This window comes from Mauremys reevesii, linkage group 2, assembly GCF_016161935.1.
Source record: "Mauremys reevesii isolate NIE-2019 linkage group 2, ASM1616193v1, whole genome shotgun sequence".
Taxonomy (NCBI): Eukaryota; Metazoa; Chordata; order Testudines; family Geoemydidae; genus Mauremys; species Mauremys reevesii.
In genome coordinates this window covers 217,756,744-217,771,615 of record NC_052624.1, presented here as the reverse complement: position 1 = coordinate 217,771,615, position 14,872 = coordinate 217,756,744, and the positions used below count along the sequence as shown (strand labels likewise).

At 43.2% G+C, this 14,872-nt stretch overlaps 1 protein-coding gene across 2 annotated transcripts in view; it reads left to right on the top strand.

Annotated features, from left to right (window-relative positions):
- The window catches only part of PXDNL (peroxidasin like), a 299,709-nt gene that overhangs the window by 205,903 nt on the left and 78,934 nt on the right, over window positions 1-14,872 (top strand). For both annotated transcript variants that reach the window (XM_039527937.1, XM_039527936.1), the window contains exons 13-16: window positions 563-675; window positions 3,365-3,521; window positions 6,899-7,007; window positions 12,402-12,559. In XM_039527937.1, the coding sequence (XP_039383871.1) occupies window positions 563-675; window positions 3,365-3,521; window positions 6,899-7,007; window positions 12,402-12,559 (537 nt within the window). The remainder of the gene's footprint in view (window positions 1-562; window positions 676-3,364; window positions 3,522-6,898; window positions 7,008-12,401; window positions 12,560-14,872) is intronic.

Genomic DNA, 14,872 nt, shown 5'->3' with positions numbered 1-14,872 from the left:
CCATTTATGGAAATTATGGCCTAAAATAGTGTTTTTCTTTTTTGATGCAACATCCTAAAATAACCTAACAGGTCCCTTTCAAACGTAATTTCTATGATTCTGTAATTTGTGATAGTACCATTATAAGTATCTTTTCCTACTAACTTAAGACATGTTTGAACATATGAGTATCCATGCCCTAAACTATAGAAACAGAAAAGTTAACAAAAGACCTTTATATGATCTTAGGGAGATGGGACTCATCTAGTGAATGTTATAGCATGAATGTAAACGGAGTAAGACCTTTCCAAAGTTTAGTAAGATTTTTCTATCATTTTCTTATTACATGGGATAACATGGCTTTGTTGTTCTCATTACAGTAACTAAACTCCAAGGGGCAGATCTTCAGTCAATGTAAATTGTCATAGTTCCAGTGAGGTCAATGATGCTATAACAGTTTATACCAGCTGAAGATCTGTTAGCCATGGCAAACGTAATCAATCCAGGAAAGTGTAAGTCGATGACACTGTTGGGTATTAGAAGAGATGACAATATAAGGAATGTGTGTTTGTGTTTTCTGCAGCTCTGCCAGTATTTTCTCAACTTCCACAAGATACCAGTGCAGAGGTTGGAAAGAATGTAGAGATTCCTTGCAGTGCACGTGGAGAACCTCAGCCCACAATCAGCTGGAGCAAGGTAGGGTCACTTAATTATATCTAAGGGGCTCTCAGTCTTGTCCAGCTGATACAGAACCTTAAAAGTAATGGACCCAGTGTTGTTCAGTTGCAGCTGTGGTTTTTACCAAAATATAGACACCTATTGTAATCCTCAAACAATCCTTTTAAAAATATTTGTTAATGTTTTTGAAAATGACAAAGAGCAAACTTCAGCAATTTAGTCTGTCATTTAAAGGCCTGTATTATATTTTTCAGTCTTTACATCTGAAAATTAGCAAGCCATTGTGTCTAAGGGCCAGGGCTGGCTCCAGACCCCAATGCACCAAGAGCGCGCTTGGGGCGGCGTCCCGCAGGAGGGCGGCAGGCGGCTCCGGTGGACCTCCCGCAGACGTGCCTGTGGAGGGTCCGCTGGTCCCGCGGCTCCGGTGGAGCATCCGCAGGCATGCCTGTGGGAGGTCCACCGGAGCCGCGGGACCAGCGGACCTTCCGCAGACACGTCTGCAGGAGGTCCACTGGAGCCGCGGGACTGGCGACCGCCAGAGCGCACCCCGCGGCGCACCGCCCTGCTTGGGGTGGCGGAAATCCTAGAGCCGCCTCTGCTAAGGGCAGATTCTGTCTCTGATTATAGATTGAGAGCAACCCAAGTGGATGGCATAAATTGGTCCTAAGTATTGTTTCTTAAAAGCAACATCTTTTTTTAAAACAATTTGACAAATTCATCCAAAATAGATCAGATTCATTAAACTATTCCATTTTGGAAGGCTTTAAAAGATTAAAAGCTCTATACAAATCTACTGTACATAAAAGCTTTTTTAACCGTAGCCTATTTTCAGGAAAAGTACAATACAAGGGTTGAAAGAGTGTGCTATGCCATACTTAAATTCTTGGGATTCTTGGGGACTGAAATGGCCTTCTTCATAAATTAGGTGGCCCCGGGGGCTGCTCTAATTCATTGCAGTTCTGCCTAACAGTAATGCTATAGCCTGGAGCTGTGCTAGAATCTCCAAAGTCATCGTCATCTTTCTTGTGTTACTCTCATCAAATGGAATCTACTCTGAGTCCTCTCCCTCGAAAGTGCTATGTTCAATGCCATATCCCCTATCATACTACATGCTAACATGTCTTCCTTTATGACATCCCACCTTGTCTCCTTGGGTTGGCTGTTGTAAATTTTGGATCTGGTTCTAAGAATAAGGCTATGAGTTGAAAATTCACGGAAAGTACCTTTATTTCCCAAAATCTGATTGGCTTTTTACCAAAGGAAATACATCCCATATGCTGTACTCAACATGGCTATAAACCCCCTACTGCAATAATGCTTCCCTCATACTATAAGCAATGGCCTTATTACAGTAGAGTGATAAGGAGGTCCCACTACACCATTCAGGTGTTCGTGGTTTTGGTTCCTCATTGTTCAACACCCACTTTTATATCCTATGCTTAGCTGTGAACTGCACTTATTTCTGTCAGCTACTGTCTGCTTCTCTCAGACTCTTCCTGTAGCAGTGGTCACAACCCTTCCTTTTACAGTGGTTTCAATGAGCTTAAACTAGTTTGTGGTTTTAACTAACACAAAAACTTTTTAAACCATCTTAATCTACCAAACAACACAACTAATTATCTGCATAACAACAGTTACCTTATTATTTTTATAACAAGCACCATCTTGCATTATCTGTATTCCTTCACTGGTCTGTATCTTTTTTTTTTCCTTCAAGCTTCATCTGTTAAACTCTCTTACCCAAATAGTTGTCGGAACTGCACTTGAAATGATCAAACCATCAGAGCTTGCATTCCTACCCTAGGATCTCCAAAGTACTCTGTGCTATTGAGATCCTGCTCCCAGCCCAATCTGCCCCCTTCCTCTTGCAGCCCCACTCTTGGCATGCTCCCATGTTGGGGCTTAGTGTAGGGCACCCTACGTTTATCCTATATGGTACCTGTCCTGATGGAATTCTTGCTGGGGGTTTTTACATACACAAAAATTTAACTTTAAGTTGCTACAGTATTGTATAGAGTCTCCATTTCCTTTTACTTTCATTTGTGAAGAAAGCCTCCTGATTTAAATATAATCAATAACTGTTATGTTTACTGTATATATCTAACACTTTATCCTCTATAGAAAAAAAGTAATAGTAAAGAAATAAAACTAATTTTTATTTAAATCTGAACTGATTGTACCACTCCTGTCAACTACAAAATAAGCAAAGAAGCCACTTTGTGAAACAAACATGTTAACACCCCAAGCTCATTGGTCCATTCTCAGAGGCTAATAGCATCAATAAGATTTCCCGACTCTCTGAGAGAAAATACTTTGCCCAAATACTCCTTTGTACTCAGTCAGTTACAGCAAGACTTCTCCTACCTCCACAGTGTCTGCATAGGTCACCTTTGCAAATTACCAGGTACAGATAAAGCAGTAAGAGGGAGGGGACCAGCACATTAATGGGAAAGAAAAACAAAACAGATCCCGACCATTGATTTTGAAGCACTCTGATTTATATTCCTATGCCTTGTCTGTGGTGGAATCTAAAACATTTTTTTCAGTCCCCCACAAAAATTGTTCCATGTGTTGAGGGCCTTCATGAATCAGACTACCTCTAATCAGTAGTTGATTTGATATGTTTCATTATTAGTAGCTTTCCACCTTTTCTGAGAAGAAATTGAGACACACCAATAACATGCACTTTGGGTGTTTTTGTTTGTAGACTGGTGTTCAGATCACTGAGAGTGGCAAATTCCATGTGAACTCAGATGGCACTCTTACAATCAGAGATTTAGGACAAGGAGACCAGGGGAGATATGAATGTGTTGCAAGGAACTCTTTTGGCCTGGCTACAACCAGTATGGTGCTGACTGTTACCAGTAAGTTTCCAAGTAGCTGTTCCTCTACTAATGTTTCAGTTTCTGAAAATCTGCCTAGTGTCTTGAGTTCTGATAAGCGTAGAGCTTTTTTGACAGACAAATTGTAAATATGCTTTTATTAAATATTTAATTGACAGCACTCTTCTCTTTCTCCAGTTAGTAGACATTATAATGTTAAACATCAAAGAAACTGAAATATATGTCAAGGAAAATTATCACCTCATGAACATTTACTTTTATCCTTGTCTTTTTTTGTTAAACCAAGAACAGTTTGTCCCCAAATAGCTTTGAGGTACTGATTGCCATTTCAAAAGCAGGTCCTGTATAATGTTAGCAGATATCTTTTTTTTAAAAAGTGTTTATTAAAGCAATAATACCTTTCAAGAAGTAGAATTACTCTGAGACCCAAAATTGAACTGAGGGAAAGTTAAGCTTGAGAATGTATTTCATTTGTTGTTTTAAAAAAAAAAAAGTTAAAGAAAATATTATGGATTTTAAAAAAACCAAAATCCCTCAAAAGTAAGGAAAGAGGCAGATATATTATAATTAAATGAAAATTATATAACAAAGAATAGTCGAGAAACAAAAGGTGGGTGAGGTGATATCTTTTATTGGACCAGCTTCTGTTGATGAGAGAGATGAGCTTTCGAGCTTACACAGAAGTTGGTCCAACAAAAGATATTTCCTCACCCTTCTGGTTTCTCTGATATCCTGGGACCAACATGACTACAACAGGGCCGCCCAGAGGATTCCGGGGGCCCGGGGTCTTCGGCGGCGGGGGGCCCTTCCGTTCCGGGACCCGCCGCCAAAGTGCCCCGAAGACCCGCGGCGGAGCCCCGCGCGAATTACCGCCGACGCGGGACCCGCCGCCGACGCGCAGCCTGGTCTTCGGTGTTATTTCGGTGGCGGGGTCTCCGCGGGCCTTCGGGCACTTCGGCGGCGGGGCCCGCAACAGAAGGGGCCCCCCGCCAACGAAGACCGGGCTGCGCTTCAGCGGCGGGTCCCGCTTCCCGCCGCGCCCCCTTACCCGAGCGGGGGGCGGGGCCTGAGCTCCGTCCCGCTCAGAGCCGTGTGGTGAGGGGGCGGGGCTGGGAACTCAGCCCGGAACTCGCAGCCCCGCCCCCTCCCCACGCCGCTCTGAGCGGTGCGGGGCTCAGGCCCCGTTGGAGCTCCCAGCCCCGCCCCCTCACCACGCGGTTCGGGGCGGGGCTCAGGGGCTCGGCCGGAGTCTCGGCGCTTGATGCGCTGAGGCTCCAGGAGAGGGGCGGAGGCGGGAGCCTCCGCTCTTCTCTTGGGGGCCCCTGCGGAGCCCGGGGCAAATTGCCCCCTTTGCCCCCCCCTCTGGGCGGCCCTGGACTACAACAACATTGCATATAACAAAGAATGTCATTACAGTTTAATTTGTATGCAACAAAAAGGTATTTTGGGGATTTGTAACACAATTATCATGTGGCAGTCCTATTCGGGGTCACTAGAAGGGGATTTACCAGGTGCATAGCATGCCTTGGGTTACATCACATTTTTTCTTTTTAAGAAGAAAACTCTGCTGCATTCAAAAAAAAGTAAGATAGTTGGTGCATGAAGAAATCATCAAGAAAAATTTTGAGTGATTTTTTTTTCTTTTCTTTTTTTTTGCTCTTTCTCTGTGTGTACCCATTTGAAGGTCATTGTAATAAAACACAAAATTTAAGAATGTAAGATGGTACTTTCTGAACATGCTGCAGTAATTTTGCCATTTGTGCTGATCTCCCAATTAATTCTGTCCTACAAACTGTAATTTAACAATGCATTACTAATAACTAAGGAATCCAAAGACAAATTGGAGGATGACGTTAATGGCTTTGCGTGGCACAATTTTGTACTTCTACTTTCAGGGGTTGCTCTTGGAGCCATTTAGGGTTTCATGCTAAAAATGCCTGTATTTTGGCATCTGTGTGCATGCTCTCAGCTCTAGAGTACAGAAAACTATCTGGGCAAAGTATTTTCTCTCAGAGTCAGGAATCAGTATTGGTTCTGTCAGTCTCTGAGAATGGACCAATGAGAATCGATAGTTTAACATGTTTGTTCCATAAGGGTCTCCCATGCTTATTTTGTATTTGACAAAGGAGTGGCACAACTGGTTAAAATGTAAATAAAAATGAACCTTTATTTTTTATAAGCCCCCTTCCCAAAGTAATAGTAAAGTGTATAGATTCTATTATACAACTGTAACAACTATCCATGCATATTATCTTCTATTTATTCTTTGTTTGTAGTGAAGTCAATTGAGCATAATATATTGCATGTATTATCCCGTGTTAGATTGGATATAAATGAGAGTGTGCAGACAAAGCAGCTTGTAGCTTTTTAAAAAATGCTGCTGTATGTTGTGTAGATTGGTCCACTGAGCAACCCGTAACTTCCCTCAGTAGATATTTCCTCCTGAGAAAGCACCACTTAATCTGAACTACCATTGTGACTAATTTAGATGAGTTAATAACCTCATCAGATATCACTACCCTATTTTATCACAATGAACTTCTCATGTTGGAGAGCTCCACTGTTTTTCTGGTTTTTACTAGGGAGCAAGGGCTAATTGGAAAATGGGTGAGATGATGGGAATGGAGTCTCTTGCTTATTTTTCAGGGATTTTGTAGTGTTCTAAAGATTGTCTGAGATGGAAAGGTTTTTACAAGTCCTCTTTATTTTACCTTATACCCCTCTGCCTGCTCCCAGATGCTTCATTTTTATGACGCTAACTTCCTTTTTCAAATGTAACTTCATAGTACTGGTCCATGGGGAGGCTCCCTCAATATTGCTAGTCTGCTTTACTCTGACAGAAGAGTGAGAGAATATGAATGTGTGGTTCTTGGTGGATTATGCTAAGCGCGTTGCCCCAAAAATGAATTGTTCCTTGAAAAACAATGTTTATGGTTTCTTAACAATTGGGATTTTGGGACCTCAGATTGGTTCCTTCTATGATGCCAAAATGTTGTTGAAAGCTCAGTGTACTTCATCCTTGTGACCCTTTCTACTGAGATTCAATTCCTATTATGATGATTTTTGGGTGGCTCCTTCTCCTCTAAGAATTGAAGTGAGACTCAATTCACAAAAGTCTCTAAGCAGCTGTATGTTGATAACATTCTGTCATTATTAACCGGATCTGAACCAGTGATCTGAAGGTGTCCTGTATCTCTTTACCAGCTAGGATTATTGTATGGAAGATAATTGCCTATTCTTTACAATGTCTAATATAAATGTCAGGATTTACAGCTTTTTTTGTTCTTGTAAGGCTTGTCACTTTAAAATGCCAAATGTTATTAAATGCTATTTATATCACATAAATTTGAACTTTAAAAATGAGACATTTCTCAAACTATGGATTTTTTTTTCTGCAGTAACACAAGGTAGACAAGCTGGTGATAACTTTGTTGAATCATCCATTCTCAATGCCATCCAAAAAGTTGACAGTGCAATTAACTCCACAAGAAGAAATTTGTTTTCGCAGTAAGAATTTATTTTATCTTTGCTCACAGAAATTGTTCATATTTTTATTCTGCTTAACTTGTGAGTGTTTTTAAATTACAAAAAAAAAAAACCCTAGTGACACAAGGTTGGTGAGGTAATATCTTTTATTGGATCAACTTCTGTTGGTGAGAGAGACAAGCTTTTGAGCTTACACGGAGCTTAAAAGCTTGTCTCTCTCACCAACAGAAGTTGATCCAATAAAAGATACTACCTCACCAACCTTATCTCTCTAATATCCTGGGACTAACACAGCTACAACAACACTGCATTCAAAAAAGTGTACTGTAATGAAGTTGTCAAAACATATTTTTGCTTGTAGCCAGGACATGGTTTCTTAGCCCTGGTCTACAGTATGAGTTTAGGTCGAATTTAGCAGCGTTAGATCAATTTAACCCTGCACCCGTCCACAGGACAAAGCCATTTTTGTTGACTTAAAGGGCTCTTAAAATTGATTTCTCTACTTCTCCCCAACGAGGGGATTAGCGCTGAAATCAACATTGCTGGGTCAAATTTGGGGTAGTATTGGCCTCTGGGAGCTATCCCAGAGTGCTCCATTGTGACCACTCCGGACAGCACTTTGAACTCGCCAGGTACACAGGAAAAGCCCTGGGAACTTTAGAATTTCATTTCCTGTTTGGCCAGCGTGGCGAACTCGTCAGCACAGGTGACCATGCAGTCCCAGAATCGCAAAAGAGCTCCAGCATGGACTGAACGGGAGGTACTGGATTTGATCACTGTTTGAGGAGATGAATCTGTGCTATCAGAACTCTGTCCAAAAGACAAAATGCCAAAATATTTGAAAAAAATCTCCAAGGGCATGATGGACAGAGGCACCCGCAGCAGTGCTGCATGAAAATTAAGGAGCTCAGGCAAGTGTACCAAAAAAAAACAAAGAGGCAAACAGCCACTCCAGGTCAGAGCCCCAGACATGCTGCTTCTATGATGAGCTGCATGCAATTCTAGGGTGGGCCTCTACCACTATCTCACCCCTGTACGTGGACACCTGCAAGGGGGGAGTCTCATGCAAAAGGGATGAGGATTTGGGGGACGAGGAAGATGAGGAGGTGGAGGAGGAGGAGGATAGCGCACAGCATGCAAGTGGAGAAACCATTCTCCCCGACGGCCAAGAACTGTTTATCACCCTGGAGCCAATACCCTCCCAGCTCTCCCAAGGCGGACTCATGGACCATGAAGCCAGAGAAGGCACCTCTGGTGAGTGTACCTTTGTAAATATAATGCATGGTTTAAAAGCAAGCATGTTTAATGATTAATTTGCCCTGAAGTCTTGGGATGCATTCCCGGCCAGTACAGCCCCTCCTTTTAAATGGCCAACCCAACTGATGCTTGGTATGGGAAAGGAGGGTGCTGCTCTTTGAAGCCATTCCCACATGTTATGAAGGTTGAAGAAGGTGAAAGATTGTGGCTTACCATGGCTGCCTGCAAGCCGAATTCTCTTGCCCAACCTTGCATGTGTGATCTCTCACACCAAACTGGCAGGCCCTCAATATAAGAGGCAAAATGTGACCTTATACCGAAAGCACATGTGCTATGTAATGTTAACAGCTTGGTTCACTGTGAAATTCTACCCATTGTTCTCTAAAATGTGTCTTTTTAAATACTACTCTCCCTTTTTTTTCCTCCCACAGCTGCAAATGTTTCAACGCTCCCCCTATCATCTCCACCCCAGAGGCTAGCGCAGATAAGAAGGAGGAAAAAACGCACTTGCAATGAAATGTTCTCTGAGCTCATGCAGTCCTCCTGCACTGAAAGAGCTCAGCAGAATGTGTGGAGGCAAACAATGTCAGAGTCCAGAAATGCAAAAAATGAACACGAAGACAGGAGGGACGAGCAAGATGAGAGGTGGCGGGAGCAAGATGAGAGGTGGCGGCAGTGCAATGAGAGGAGGCAGGATGCAATGCTGAGGCTACTGGGGAATCAAACTGATATGATCCACTGCTGCTGCCCCGTGTAACTGCCCGCCCTCCTCCTCAAGTTCCATAGCCTCCTCACCCAGACACCCAAGAACGTGGGGTGGGGGGGGGCTCCAGGCACCCAACCACTCCACCCCAGAGGACTGCCCAAGCAACAGAAGGCTGGCATTCAGTAAGTTTTGAAGGGCACTGTGACCTTGTCCTTCCCTCCTCCCCATATCCACCACCCCACCCGGTGCTTCTCTCCTCTCCCACCCCTCATGGACTACCTTGGCAGCTATCCCCCTATTTATGTGATGAATTAATAAAGAATGCATTATTTTGAAACAATAATGACTTAATTGCCTATACAAGCGGTGATCGAAGGGGAGAGGACGGTTGGCTTACAGGGAAGTAGAGTGAACCAAGGGGGCGGGTTTTCATCAAGGAGAAACAAAAAGAACTGTGACACCATAGTCTGGCCAGTCATGAAACTGGTTTTCAAAGTTTCTCTGATGCCCACGCGCCCTGCTGTGCTCTTCTAATTGCCATGGTGTCTGGCTGCACGTAATCAGTGGCCAGATGATTTGCCTCAACCTCCCACCCCACCATAAACGTCTCCCCCTTACTCTCACAGAGATTGTGGAGCACACAGCAAGCAGCAATAACAATGGGTCTATTGGTTTGGCTGAGGTCTGAGCGAGTCAGTAACATGCGCCAGCGTCCCTTTAAATATCCAAATGCACATTCTACCACCATTCTGCACTTGCTCAGCCTATAGTTGAACAGCTCCTTACTACTGTCCAGGATGCCTGTGTATTGCTTCATGAGCCATGGCATTAAGGGGTAGGCTGGGTCCCCAAGGATAACTATAGGCATTTCAATGTCTCCAGCAGTTATTTTCTGGTCTGGTCAGCCCTTCCGGCAGCTGTTCAAACAGACCAGAGTTCCCGAAGATTCGAGCATCATGTACCTTTCCCAGCCATCCCATATTGATGTTGGTGAAACATCCCTTGTGATCCACTAGTGCGTGCAGCACCGTTGAAAAGTACCCCTTGCAGTTTATGTACTGGCTGCCAAGGTGATCTGGTCCCAAGATAGGGATATGCATTCTGTCTATTGCCCCAACACAGTTAGGGAATCCCATTGCAGCAAAGCCATCCACTGTAACCTACACATTTCCCAGAGTCACTACCCTTGATAGCAGCAGCTCAGTGATTGCGCTAGCTACTTGGATCACAGCAGCCCCCACGGTAGATTTTCCCACTCCAAATTGATTCCTGACTGACCGGTAGCTGTTTAGCGTTGCAAGCTTCCAGAGGGCTATCGCCACTCACTTGTGAACTGTGAGGGCTGCTGTCATCTTGGTATTCTTGTGCTTCAGGGCAGGGGAGAGCAAGTCACAAAGTTCCATGAAAGTGCCCTTATGCATGCAAAAATTTCGCAGCCACTGGAATTATCCCAGACCCGCAACACTATGCGGTCCCACCAGTCTGCTTTTTTTCCAGACCCAGAATCAGCATTCCATGGCATGAACCTGCCCCATTACCACCATGATGTCCAAATTGACAGGGCCCGTGCTTTGAGAGAAGTCTGTCAATGTCCTCATCACTATCGTGATTGTGCTGTCGTCGCCTCCTCGCCTGCTTTTGTAGGTTCTGGTTCTGCATATACTGCAGGATAATGCGTGAGGTGCTTACAATGCTCACAACAGCAGCAGTGAGCTGAGCAAGCTCCATGCTTGCCGTGGTATGGCATGAGCAGGAGAGCAGAGTTGCAGCGGAAGTGGTGGATGACGACAGATGCCACAAGAATAGATATTTATACCGAATGATGAGAGGACCTGCGAGGTGGATTCATGGCACCAGGAGAGCAGAGTTCCAGCGGAAGCAGTGGTTGTATGACGACAGTTAGCAGTCCTACCGCACCATCTGCTGAAAGCAGTATGGCGTCTGCACAGAAAAAAGGCATGAAACGATTGTCTGCCGTTGCTTTCACGGAGGGAGAGGCGACTGACATGTACCCAAAACCTCCCACGACAATGTTTTTGCCCCATCAGGCATTGGGAGCTCAACCCAGAATTCCAATGGGCAGCAGAGACTGGGTAGCTATCCCACAGTTCCCGCAAAGTGCAATGCTCCGAAAGTTGATGCTAGCCACGATGCTGTGGATGCACTCCACCGACTTAATGCACTTAGTGGGGATACACACAATCGACTGTATAAAATCGCTTCCTAAAAATCGATTTCTATAAATTCAACCTAATTTCCTAGTGTAGACATACCCATAGTAGCAGTCATTATCAGTTAAGCTTTCGGAGGGAAGGTCATGCTTCTCAACACTGAGCAAAGTCAGAAAACATATTTTTTAGTATTTCATCTTTTAGACCCATCTCTATCTATCACCTGAGCTCTCTATCACCATTCAACTGCCATCTGATTACTTTCTGTGGCTTACAGCTCTCTAAGTGCCTTTTGCTAAGGGCTAACCTAGCCAGGAACTCTGTAGCCAAAGCTTTGGGAACAGTAGGAAAGAACCAAACAGAACATCCATAAAAAGTTAGCTTAGCCTTTCCTCTGGACAGGAACAAAATGTCTGGTCCCTGTGGTTCCTCTATTGTGCAATGCAGAGGGGAGTAAAGTTGTAGAAAAAGCAATTAAGTTATTAGAGGCTGTTACTGCTGCAATGCAATACAGAAAAAGGATTTGACAGTGCTAACCTTGAGAAGTTTTCATTCCTCTGTGAGCCTTAGGCTTTTGTTTTCTTGGTGAAATCACTAACTTATAATTCCCCCCATGAACGGACAGTAACTGTATTATATTTCTTTGGCATTTAAGTGTGGAAGGTAAAGGCAATAATATGTTGTTGCAGTGTAGCTGGACACTGGAACTCCTTTTTTCTTGTCAATCATAAAGTTCAGGTAAATTCAGTCTAATCTTTGAATTTTATGGTAGCTTTCAGCCATTCATGGATGAATAGTAGTCTATCCCTTTATTTGGAGGGGCAAGTAATTGACACCGTTTTCTTTCCAAATGCGTTTTTCCTTTAACAAAAGGGAAATCAGACAACTAGTCCAGAAAGGATGGTGAGGAGAAGGTAGCATGTTCTTTCCTTTAAAATACCATAAATACCTCTTTATAAGTTGGCTGTCGGAAAGTATGAGGGTCAGATGAGCAATAGTATTTTCTGTGATATCCCACTGTAGAGTAGTGTTAACACTCTTTGATTTCTTTGGCTTTGCTCTATAACATATACAAAACACCCAGATAAGGGGAGAAAATTAAATATTTTATTGCATGTAGGTTTCTACACACCATCAGTTTAAGACTACTCTCTTGAAGCAGGCTAACTTTTTTGTGATTATTTTCAGATGTTGAATATCTACAGAGAAACTCTGGTCATATTTCTACACAGAAATTAGTTTTAATATATTGGTTTCAATAGGTCCTTTTCATTTCTGCAGGCGTCCCCGGACTCCAAATGATCTGTTGGCTCAATTCCACTATCCACGGGATCCTTTCGCTATAGAGACTGCAAGAGCAGGAGAGATTTTTGAGCAAACACTTCATCTGATACAGGAGCATGTTAAACAGGGTCTGAATGTTGATTTTGATGGAATAGGTGAGTATCAGTAAAAGCTAGTATCTTTTCACTTTGCAATGTGTTGCTGTATCTCACCGGTGAAATTTGACCTGCAATAATATCTGACATTTATAGTGTTTTTTCCATCGAGAAGGCATTATACAAAGCATTATACATAGTGTAATGCACGCAGGGTTTATACTGCACCTAGGGTTGGAAAATAGACATTCTATTCTAGTACCACTGCACGACTTAGGACGAGAAGTGAAAAACCATTTAGCTAGTTGAAACTATTGGGTGATTTTGGATATAACAAATTACCAGAGCTGGAAATTGACTGTAACACTGGACTTAACACTTCTACATTTTTGAAAAGTGCTTTAGTTACCACAAGTAATCAGGACCTTTCTTTTACTCTTGCGGAAGATGCCCCCTCCACAGGCACAGTTCCCCTTATATCATGGGACTTTGGTTCAGAAATGACTTAAAGGCAAAGGTGACATTTATTGAGTTTCTTATCAATGCCCCATAATGCAATGGGGAATTGCTGTAACAGAAGAACCATCTTTCAAATGAGAAATTATAAGGATAAGAAAACATTCCTACCCAACTTCTGTATTAATGTACTTACAGTGGCTGAAGCAATTTTCTTTGTATTCACTTGTCTATATTTCTTTGCCTGCAATTACATTTTTTAATCCTTTTTGATATTGTCATGCTGTTCTAGTGTGAGTTGCTCTTTGTTTTTCTTCAGAATTCCATCTCTTTCTCTCTAATGGCAGTTGCATTCTACTGACTATATTATTAATTCACATTTCTTTTTTTATATTATCAAATTCATCTTGTCTTATCAATGAAGGAGTGTGACCTTTAGGGTTACTATTTCAAAAAAATTACAAAATCTTCTATTATTTCATAGGGCTCTTCCATTTTAACATTTCAGTTGCTATTGCAATATCAAAAATCAGCAAGCAGTATAAATTATGACTATGGCTGCAAGTTTGTCACAGAGGTTGCAGAAGTCACAGATTCTGTGACTTTCCGTAACTTCCATGAAATTCCACAGCTGCAGCGGCCCGTGTGGCTTACACCAGGGCTGCCCGAACAATTGGCACCCTGGAAGCAGCCGGAAGCAGGTACATCTCCTAGGCGGGAGGGCCAGGATGCTCCACGCGCTGATCTCACCCACAGGCCCCACCCCCCAGCTCTCACTGGCCACGGTTCCCAGCCAATGGGAGTGCGGAGTCAGTGCTCAGGGCAGGAGCCCCATGGTTCCTCCGTCCCCCAAGAGGCGGACCTGCTGGCCACTTCTGGGGCACAGCATAGTGCCAGGACATGTAGGGACTAACCTGCCTTAGCCCTGCAGCACCGCCGACCGGACTTTTAACGGCCCAGTTGGCGGTGCTGACCGGAGCCTCCAGGGTCCCTTTTCGACCAGGCGTTCTGATCGAAAATCGGAACCTGGCAAACCTCTCCCGGAGCAGCGGCCCCAGAGTGGCCACACCAGCCACTACTTGGCAGCTCCAGGTAGCTGGCCCTGAGACCCCATAGAGCAGTGACTGGTGGGGCTGGACCCGAGGCCCCCCAGTGCAGCGGGGCCAGGGCAGCTAAGATTTAGTCAGGGGTGCGTATAGTAAAAGTAATTACTTGTCATGACTTTTACTAAAAATACCCCTGACTAAATCTTAGCATTAATTATGACACAATAGCACAGAATAACCAAAAATGTTGTATCCCTTCAAAGAGAAGAAGCGAATGAATCTTATAGACACCAGATTCTGTCTTCTAGCTTGTAAACTCAGATATGTCCAAAACTGGTGGTGTCCAAAACTCACTCGCTGCTTGTTAAAAACTATTATAATGTACCCAAAATTGTTCATGGAGATACTACTATGTTTTTATTGCTTGCCTGCAGTACCAATAATATAACTGTCTTTATTTTCTGCACAATCCGTACCTGAAAGAAAATGCTATGGTCAAAGAGCCTTTGCTGAGCCTAAATCCTAAGCATGAGCCTAAATCCTAAAAATGTATAAGTCAGATTCCTCTTAGAACACTTTAGAGATATTTGTCTACATTTTATTTCCAACATTTTATATGCATCTTGAAACCTGATGATATGCATAATGTTAATTTCTAAATACGTAAATATTCACAGTAACATAAATTTCCAAGAGCTGGTTTCTGCTATAATGACCAGAATTTAGGAAGTTTGAGGTCAATATCCCCAGACTTTTGCCCATGTCCTCAGAAAGTTATAGAAAACAAGTTCCTCTACTAGTCTCCCAGTGTTTGAAAGAGATACCAACCAGAAGCTATGTTAAAAATTTAGGGCTGAAATTTGAAGATAAC